The following is a 10734-nucleotide window of genomic DNA, read 5'->3' on the forward strand; positions in this document are numbered from 1 at the left end:
TTATGGCCACACGCAGCACTTGCAGCTGTCGTCAAAGATAGTGCCGACTCCGCACATCCTCAGGTAGGTTCTGCTGCCTGCACACACATAGTAGCTGGTGTTGTCCTCTGGGTTGGCGTATATGCCATCAGCCTTGTCTTTGCAGAAGCCTCGTCCTGGGATAGGGATTGTGGTCTTAGTGGATGGAGCATTGGTGGTACCACTGGGTTTGACCGTTGTTTTGGTGGCTGGTGCAGCAGTGGTAACAACAGGTTTGGGGGTTGTGACAACAGGTTTCTTAGTTGTGGTTGATGGAGGCAGAGGTGTATCTGTAACAGATGAAAAGAACAAGAAGATATTATATCAGATGGACAGTTTTTTAAGCAGGGTAGCAGTGTTTTTCCCAAAAGCCTGTCAAACACTGTGCTTGATGACAGTGATACCTGTCTTACCATGGAGAGCTTTGAACATACTGGCTCATAAAAAAAAAGAGAAGCAAGACTCACCAGCATTGACAAGTTTGCGCAGATGGGACAGCAGAGGATGGCTTCCCTGTCCACAGAACTCTCCTTTAAAGTCATCTAGATCCAAGGCCCAAACAAAGGCACCACCAAAGTTCATGTCCTTCATGTACTGAACCTGTGGATTGAACAAGAAGACATGTCAAAAAAACTGAGGAATAACTGACTCTCCAACCCTGCAGACCAACCCTGAAGCTGTGATCCCTGTATAATGTTTTCCCTCCTACCTTAATCTCATAGCTCTCCTTGGTGTCAAATCCAACCCACTCGCTGTTCTTGCTGGCATAGGGAACTTTCTGGTCATCAATCCACTGAATGGTAGTCCCTTTCAGGAAGGTGCAGACCTAAAAGACCAGATTAATGAAATGCCATTGGGGCGTTCCATTTTCCATCCATTCTACTTGTGTTAGTATGCACTTTATTTTGTTTAGACTTTACCTCGTAGTAGGACCAGAATCCAGCTTCACGTGTGAATGGGCCGGCTGATGCAGCACCACTAGCTGGAGCACCAACACCGGTGTTTGATGATGTCAGACGGAAGGTACGACCGTAAGCAGCAAATCCCATCATCAGCTTGTCCACTGGGGTGCCTTGGTCTCTCCAGTATTTCATGGCAAAGTCCTGAAATAGAAAAGGAGGGATGAACAACACAGACTCAAGGCCTGGGTTTCTTTAAGGCCTATGAATGACAGTCCTTTTAAGGAATCAATAGATATTCTGGAGATTTGTTATTGCATTTCCAAATAGAGGGGGGTTTCAGCAGAAGATGAGATATCCTGACTTGTAGTAAGTGTCAAGCCTTAACAATGCTGGACCCTACCTTTCCCGTAATGCAACCAACTGTATTCCCACCTTAAACACTGTGTTCCTGGTAAATTCCCATATTTTTCAAACCCTAAAAGCTTTTTGTAAATTTCTACTCTCCAAATCAGTGTTGAGATAGTGGGACATTATCAGTTCTATTTTCTCAGACTTGACAATGTTTCTCAGTTGTACTTGTGGCTGAAGAGTACTTCCTGTCATTCGTAAACAGACCTTATCATGTGAAACTGGTTGAGCTAACCATTAAAGGGTATTGGACCAATGTAATTTATGTATTCCTGCATTACATTACTACTTTTCTTACAGTGTTGAAGTAAATTAGGTCTCCCTTGTCATGTTTGCCACGATATAGAGGGCTGTTGTGTCCAGTGGCTCGCTCCCAAGCTCCATGGAAGTCATAGGTCATGACATTGATGAAGTCCAGGTGCCTGAAATGCATGTGAAACACTGCATTTTAGGCACGAAATGCTGACGAGCTACCGACCTATCATCGAATACAAACGTTGATTTAAAATCACAGCATTTTCAGAAAAGAAAGCTGCAGGAGCTTACTTGGCAATCTCTGCAATCTCATATCCAGCATCAATGGTTCCCTTTCCAGCAGACACTGCAGCAGTAAGCATGAGCTGAGGTTTGTCTGTGGCCTTGGCCTCAGCTGCATAGGCTTCAACAAGTTCCTGCAATAAAGACCATTGATATGAGACTATTTAAAATATAGTGTTATCACTGCAATATGTCCCTGATTGCTCATGAGTTCATTCAATCTGCCCTCCCACCACAAACTAAAAAGTCTAAAGTCAATTTTTACTAATACTATGGTAAGTTGAATGCTAGTGAATATAGTATCTTGAGTTGGACAGCGTGGTCCTACCATGTACATTTTGAACTCATTTTTTTAATTTGGTGGTGAAGAAAGTGTAGATATGAGTGGCATTCATTTTGATTTGGCATGTTGTGGAGACTGGATTGGAGAGTGAATGTGGGGAGGGAGTGGGTGAGGATGATGTCAAACCTTGCAGAGCAGACTGAATCTCATCTTGTCCACTGGAGGACTTCCACGAGATCCAGGGTACTCCCAGTCCAGATCCAGACCGTCAAATCCATGACGCCTCAGGAATTTGATGGAAGACTGGATGAATGTCTGACGGTTGGCTGGAGTGGACACCATGATGGAGAACCTGAGGAAATTTGTGTAGTGTTATACATCACTTAGTAGCATTTTCCTGAAATACATCAGAGCTAATGATTTAACACTCCTCATGGTATTTTTGTAATGAAGCACAAACTTGATAAATAAAGCAGAGGCACTCACTGAGTTGAGCCAAAGTTCCATCCACCAACAGCCAGCAAGGTCTTCAGACCGGGGTTCCTTTGGAAAACACATGGTTTGATATGATTAGATTAATGCAGAATTTTTGAGTTTGCAAGGGCTTGTTTATCCTACACAGCATTTGTAGCCAAACTGGATTTTTTTCATTTCACTTCATTTCCAATTTTGGTCACCCACAGACAGTTTGAAGCATAAGCTGCAGTACCTGTGGAGGATATTATATATTGTGGAAATACAAGTTCTTACTTGCTCTTCAGGCCATTGAAGGCCTTGTACAGGGTCTCATCATTCCATTCATAGGTAACCAACTCATTTTTGTTGTTGATGATGGAGAATGCATAAATCAGATGGGTGCACAGGAAGGGGTCCACATTTGCAGGTGTGTATTTCCCAGTTCCAGGTCTGTACTGGGACCAGTTGGTAAAATAGCAAGCCATCCTGGAGGCAGTTGCTGGAAAGTGAAAGCACATTTGTGTTCAACATCTCATGAAACCTCAATTATTTTAAGACATATAGGCCTAGTTTAGTCATAGCCAGTGTCAATAAAAACTTAAATATGTAGTTTCATGAGCATGTCATAAGATGTACTCAAGTGGAACTTACCCAGCTGGCACATCACCAGGCACAAGCCTAAAGAGATATAGAAATTAGGGAATGGATACCATGTAAGGATTTTAATGTATCATGATATCAAGGCATCACGGTCATGTAAAGCACTGATGACTGTTTACCTGCTAGAATGGTGAGCTTGGTCATCGTGATTTCAAAGCTCACAACTTTAACTTTTTTCTAGAAAAAAAAACCCCAGATATGTCAAGGAAAAAACAAAGACACAAAATGATATGATTAAACATGAAACAATTTTACACCAGTGCACAAAGTCCACTAATGTGAACCATCATAGTTTCTCTTAAAATCTTTTTTTTTTTACTTCTTTAATCATTTCCAATCCAGCCCTAAACATAACCGCAGTACTTTGTCCCAAATTTACTGTATACGTTTGTTTAACTCTAAAAATCATACTAAACTAGATCTAAATTTCTCCACTGTACATCGAAGAAGCTCTTGGAAGTGCAAGAGAGGAGAGAGAATTGCTTTTTCTAAATTCCAAGTGCAAGCTTACCTTGGGATTTCAGATGGAACCACTGGGGTTGTGTTTTGGATCTTCTTATATACAAGACAGGAGCAGGATATAGACCCTCCTCATTAACCATGAAAGGTAGGTGAGCAATTATTATATGTTCTTTATGTTGTAGGTACAAAAAAAGGATAAGATAAGTAAAATCAGACCTGAATTGGCATGTGGTGATAAGCTTTAGTATATGGTATTGAGACAGGGTAACAGACCAGCATATTTCTGTACATGATATGACTCAGTCTAGGTCATGACCTGAAAGCTTGTACTGATAAATGTCAATACAAATAAAACCAAAGCAGAAAATATTACTAATGTACTACTGTGATCTTCTGAGCACTGATAGTAAACAGCAAATCAAGCTGTTTGTGTTTTGATCATTTGTTAGCAGGTGTAGTTTATTTTTATCATGGAAACACAGCTCAACAATGTTTTAGAGCTGCCCATAGAGTTCTCAAACTCAACCCGAGCCTGACGGGTCCCAACAAGTCCCAACAAGCCCAACAGGTTAGGTCAGGTTCGGACCGAATGTGTGCATTAATTGGTCCGGTCAGGTAGAAGCTTGGGCTGTGAAAAAAAAAAAAAAAAAGATTAAAAAGTGAACACCCTATCCTTTATTTATTCAATTCTTATTTATTTAAATGAAAATCAAAACATATATTATTAGCATATAGTTATAGATATTACATAATGATTGAGTGAATAATACCATTTACCATTTCAGCAGCGGACAGCAGCCAGGCTCCATGTTGAGCTCTCTGCCCTTTCTCCCAACCAGAGTAGTAAAATTCCCTTGCGAGGAAATACAGTGTGGAGAGCTGGTGATCCACAGAGCTGGTCCATTTTGCATTGCAGACTCATATGACTTGCGCTGCCACACAGGTGTGTGTCTCGGGTGTTTGAAGCAGACTAGGGTTCGGGCTTGATCGCGCTCAGGCTCTGTATTCTCTGTGGTGATGTCAGACTGGCCAGGTTCGGGCTTAAACTCATGTGGGTCAGTTCGGTTCAGGTTTTAATTTTTTCAGCATGTTAAGAACTCTTGTCCTAGGACATCATCACCTCAGACTGACTTGTTTAAAATGATCCTAGTCATGCTACACATATCTGCTCTGCAGGCTTTACCACTCTTCACTGAGTCACAAAGAGCTGATGAAGTTGTTTATGTACATTAGCAAAGACTACAACTAGAACATATGTATATCATAGATTAATGAGAAGAGTTAAAAACAGACTTGTCCCTAAAATAAAATGTTTGCATTGTTTGATTCTGCAAACCATAACTATGTTATATTTGCACGTTTCATACGTTTAATAACAATGATTTTCAAGTTATGTTGTAATGAGCTAACTTTGTCATTTGGTAATGGGAGGATGGTTAATGGCTTGACACTGTCTACTGCAAACCACTATTTTATGCACAATAAAATAATACATAAAAACCGGATGTTTTTTGGAGACCCATCATTGTGTTTTCAACAGCTTTTTACCCCCAAACGCAGTTGTTTTTACAAAGACATAGCCATACAGAATCATAATACAAAAGGGCAAAAGTCGAATTATTGTGTTTGTCCGCCTAAAACTGGACTTCTAAAGTACATGTTAACATATTAGTCCGACTGAAATTGCACTAAGTGGAATTTTCAGAGTAGGATTAACAGGCTTTGACCCAGATGTCGAACAGCATATTTCATAGAAGAAATACGGGAAAAACAAAAGAAAAAGAAGAAGAATAGAGTAATACAAAACAAGACAGAAAACTTGCATATGTATAAAATGTACAGTGCCAAAAAGTTGTCACCATTTGACATGCAACCTGTTAATAAATGGATTCTTCCCTGGTGCTTGTATACTGGGATAAGGACAGTAGTCCAATTAAATGGCTTAATTGAGCTGTAACCATAACTTCACTTAACTGTGCATGTAAACGTACTGAGTGTAGAAAATATATGTAAAATGGAACACATCATGTTATGTTACAGTTTATACATACTGTTGAAAAGACAGGCCCAATTAAATGCAAAACAAAATTGGCACATTCTTCACATGATGGGGGCCATTAATGGAACTTTTGGCCACTGGAGGCAACAGAATGAAAAAAAATAAGATAATAACATGCAAAAAATGCTCCACATAGCTGAGGGAACTGCAATTATGGGATAATTATTATGATTGTGAGCCATTCTTTCAAATAATAATTTGTCCCCTTGTTCATACTGCAGCTTTTAAGGAGAAATACTTATTGGCTCTCTGTTCCAGAGTGAGATCTAGAATCAGTCTCATGTTTGTGCTTTTACAAACATATTTCTTTGTTTTGTTTTCAGAATGTGTTAAGCCTGGATATGAATAAAGACTGATGGTAGGAGAAAGCTGGTTGCCAGTTAATAACTGAGATTATCTATAGAGTAACCTTTTAGAGCTATTCCGATGAAAAACAAGGTTCATTTTTTTTACACTGGACAGTGGCGAGCAGGGTACCCCATGTCTTTGAGCTTTGCGTGATATTAACATTGTCCCCTAAACTCTTATAAAAGAAAGTGAATCAGCACATTTCCCAAAGCGTGAGCTGTTCTTCTGATGCAACTTTCTGCTGCCAACTCCTTTCCTTCTCAGTTTATCATTAATGGAAAGTGAATAGTCCAAGGACATGTAGATAATCTGAATAAAAATGCCTTGCTCTCCTTAAATGTTTTATGCATTTAAGTCTGCTGTACAAAATATTGCTGAAGTGCATGTTTGTAGCTTACATCTACATTACTTTATCACTCCTTTGTAGTCTGAAGCTTAAGAACATTGGACATACTCATTAAAATGGCTTGTTATTAGTAAATATTGCTACATGTCTGATAACTCCTTTGAACACCAATAAATGATTTATGTTTCTAATGATAAAATAGTCATATAACTTACATTTGCGTATGCTGGGAGTGGCACTGTAATAAATTTTGACAGGCTTTTGTCCTTTTCAGCAGTGTTTTATAATGAACAGCCATCAAAGTCCCTGAGGTCAGTTCATTACCAGAGAAGAAATGATGGTGCCTTATCGCTGACTGCTGTAGAAGCAGTTCCTGCCTCATAAACATTATCTAAACTACAGCTATGTAAAATACCACCACTGCTCCCTGTTCACCTTTTCCTGTTTGATGTTTGAAAGTTGATGATCAAGGCAGTAACTACTGACTGCCGAATACATACTATGCAATACTGATGTGCTGAGGTTTAACGCACAAGCTCAACATCATCCCCTTACGCTGTCTCTTAGCTTTGTTTACTTTATGTTTCCAAATTAATTACAGTATCACAATCACACACAAACACACACACACACAGATATTTGTGGATATTGATCATCTGACATTTCACATGCAGAGACCTCAGAGCCTCAGGAGCATGTCTAGACATTTTTTTACTGGGGTGACCCAAGCGGGGCACTGATTTATGCAGGGGTGGTATGAAGTACGAGTGCTGCACACAAGTCGGTATTCCATTTTTGTCTTCATTCCCCATACCTACTTTAATTACTAACCTTGCAGTGTCTTACACACCCCTTTAGTTTAAAAGATTAATAGATCTACCAATCACAACACAACAGATAGACACCACATAATGTAAAACTTCAAATATAAGCCTAGTCCCAATTAGACACCGGGTCCCTTTTACTAGCTCAGTGTGGCCATACATTTGAATAAATAAAGGCATGTCTCAATTAGATGCCCGATTACTTTGCAATTCATTTTTACAGGAGTTGTTTAGATGTATAAAAACCTTGTTAGCTACCCACTGGAGATAATGTTAATTAGCTGCTTTGATAACACTTAGAAATATCAAAGTTTAAACTTTTGTCCCTATGGATATGTTACACTCATGGCTAGTCTCTACAATTCCATCATTCAGTTCATTTTACTGAGACCATGAGCACCAAAGAAGAAGTAATACCAGCAGAGTAAACAAGAGAGATGCAAAAAAAGAGGTTTGATTAAATGGTATGATTGTGTTGTATTTCCCATCTTTGCTGAGCAACAGTTTTATGTGAAACAAATTGAAGCCTGTCCATATAAGCACTTATCCCAAATATAAGCCTGTTGAATTCATTGGTTTCAGCAAATAACAGCCTGGTCTATTAATTCAAGTTTTTACGGTAAACGTTTAATAAAGCTTCCATACTTGTAAAATAATTGGTTTTTCCAAAAGTAAATAGTATATAGCTATATAGCTAATAGTTACTACTAAATAGCAGTAACAACGAGTATAGTGCCAACAAAATTAAAGTGCCAAAAATTTAAAATAAATAAGCCTGTGTGATCAAACTGATATTACTCTTTGCATATTACACAAAAGGTGATGTCTTCACATGGAAACAGTATGCAGTACAAGGCACAGAGACAAACAAATAATAAGGCCTCTCTATCTTATCGCTGCCTCTTATTGGGAGAACAAACTCTGTAAAGATGAGTATTGTACTAAATTCTTATATTAGTTCCAAGCAACACTAACTTTCATACCACAATCATTTTTTAAGGCATTCAACTACATGGTCTCTTTATTTATTTGGAATAATACATTGGCTCGCATTAGGAAAGAATTTATGTAAAGACTAAAACACCTAGGTGGCCTCTCCTTCCCGAACCTGCACTCATATTGCCGGGCAGCAAATTTTAATGTTATCTGCCTGTGGTTAAAGCACTGGAATGGTACAGCCCTTGCCTGGCTGCAAACTGAAACCATCACAAGCAAGCAGCACTCACTCCCTTCTTTGCTTTGCATATCTTTACCATCATTAGTTAATATAAAATTGTAACCCAGTCATTGAAACTGTTCAAAAAGTGCATGGGTATTAAGAACATTTTTATTCATCCACAAATAGTGAATAATCATCTTTTCCAACCATCTTTGATGATAAAGGTTTCAAAACTTGGCATGATAAGTATAGGTAGTATAAAGGACCTGTTTATTTATGATTTACTTTCGCCAGCTTTTAAACAATTATCCAAAAAATTCAGACTGACTGATACTCATTTTCCTTGTAACTGAGAAATCAGGGACTACGCAAAAGGTAATGTAAGGGGGTTGCTAATGTTCCAACCCCCCACCCCATTACCTTGTCTGGATTCTTTGTTGAAGGTCAATATTCTAAATAAGGGTAGAGTCTCAATGATTTACACTAAGACCATGAATAGATATAATCCCTCTATATCTCATATTCCACAACAATGGGAAAATGATCTAGGGGCCTTGCTGTGAGATGAGAAATGGGACATGGCTCTTTCTCAGGTTACTTAATCCTCTGTAAGACATGCCTTAATACAGTTTAAAGTGTTCCATCGGCTACAATTTGATAAAGCTAAACTTGCAAGACTATTCCCAAACATAAGCCCTACATGTGTCAGATGTAAACAGATCCCAGCAAGATATCAGCCCCCATCTAATGGCCAATGGATCAAGGATGTGATGCACAACATCAAGCTGGAAAAAATAAGAAACACTCTCAACGGCTCCATCAAGAGATTTTACTAAACCTGGGACCCATTGATGAACTATGTGAATGATCTACCTGGCCTGGAATTTTCAATTTATACCTCCACAAGTGGTCTGTCCTACATGTGCTAAAATGCACTATGATGCACATGTTTTGTTTTCTTGTTTTCTGTTTTGTTTTGTGACTTTCTTCTCTCTTTTTTATCTTCCTTTCATGTCTCGTTACATTTCCGTTCATATTTGTACTTTGAGGGGCTCCTGGTGGCTCAGAGCAGGTGCCCCATGTTTAAAGGCTGTGTCCTTGCCGCAGCAGCCACAGGTTCGATTCCAGCCTTAGCCCTTTGCTGCATGTCATCCCCTCTTTCTCTCCCCCTTTCACACTCTTGCCGTCCTATCTATTAAATAAAACGCACCAAAAATATCCTTAAAATAATATTTGTACTTTGAGATTAATTCTTGTTAATTCTTGTGTGATAAACTAAAAAAAATCTCTATAAATAAAGAATAGAATAGAAGTGTTAAATAACAATAATAATAAGGCCTTGCTCATTGCACTCTATTGTATATCTAGTTAATCACATGTATATCTATATTTGTTAATAATCAGGGCTGTTGTGGTAACATAATGTAATATTATTTCTGTCCTAGCTGGCGATTAGCCCGATGACAGATCCATTTGAGCAAAGAATTGGACAGCATTAATATTGTGCGTGTTGGAACACTAATGTTAGATCCAATGGTTAATTACTGTCAATCTCAGGATAAATAAACAGTCTAAGGGGACATGACGTGTTCTGTTCTGAGAACAAAGTTCTCTTGACCTGATCATATGATTTACTTTGGCCAGCTGCCCAATGGGATTGGGTCTCAGTGGTGGCCTGATAGGGTAAGTCACAACCGCAGTTACTGCAAATGATTTTTAAGATCAAAGTGCAGAATTCCAGATTGCATGGAATAAAAAGCTCAAGGTTCATTTTATTTGTTCATAAAAGCATATCAATAACGGTGCTTGTGTTATCATCATCCAAGTCCAATAAAACATTTACAAAACCTATCACAACAGTATTTGTGCAGCACCCTCTTAATTTGTCAATACTTAAATTTTCTCAGAAACTTTTTTTAACATAAGAAGAATATGTGTTGTTCACCATCATTGTCCAAATTCACTGTGATCATTAAGAGGGCACCTTCTTTAGACAGGCAGATTAATTTCAAAATGTCTTCCAAATAGTTGATGAATATAATGTGTTCATATTTTTCAATTCAGTATCACTTAAATATGCACCTTTCAAACTTTTAAGGTTGAATTTGTGCATGAATTGTTGAGCTAAATACCACAAAGAGAAGGCAACAGAGACAAAATCTTTCTCCAAAGACAGACTTAATTGATACATCACCTTGACGCCCTCATTCCTAATGGGTTAAATGAGATTTCCTTTGTGTGTTTCTTTTAATTGTATTTTTTAAATTCATTC

At 38.5% G+C, this 10734-nt stretch overlaps 1 protein-coding gene across 1 annotated transcript; it reads right to left on the bottom strand.

The window, feature by feature from the left end:
- On the bottom strand, window positions 1–3408 carry LOC121950233 (acidic mammalian chitinase-like). Its single transcript, XM_042496175.1, has 11 exons — window positions 3384–3408; window positions 3256–3282; window positions 2899–3103; window positions 2635–2691; window positions 2335–2500; window positions 1875–1999; window positions 1627–1750; window positions 939–1121; window positions 728–844; window positions 486–618; window positions 1–308 (listed from the first exon to the last, which is right to left on the bottom strand). The coding sequence occupies exons 1-11, from the start codon at window positions 3406–3408 to the stop codon at window positions 1–3; spliced, it is 1470 nt and encodes a 489-aa protein (XP_042352109.1).
- Window positions 3409–10734: the final 7326 nt, after the last annotated feature.

Source organism: Plectropomus leopardus, chromosome 2 (genome assembly GCF_008729295.1).
Source record: "Plectropomus leopardus isolate mb chromosome 2, YSFRI_Pleo_2.0, whole genome shotgun sequence".
Lineage (NCBI taxonomy): Eukaryota > Metazoa > Chordata > Actinopteri > Perciformes > Serranidae > Plectropomus > Plectropomus leopardus.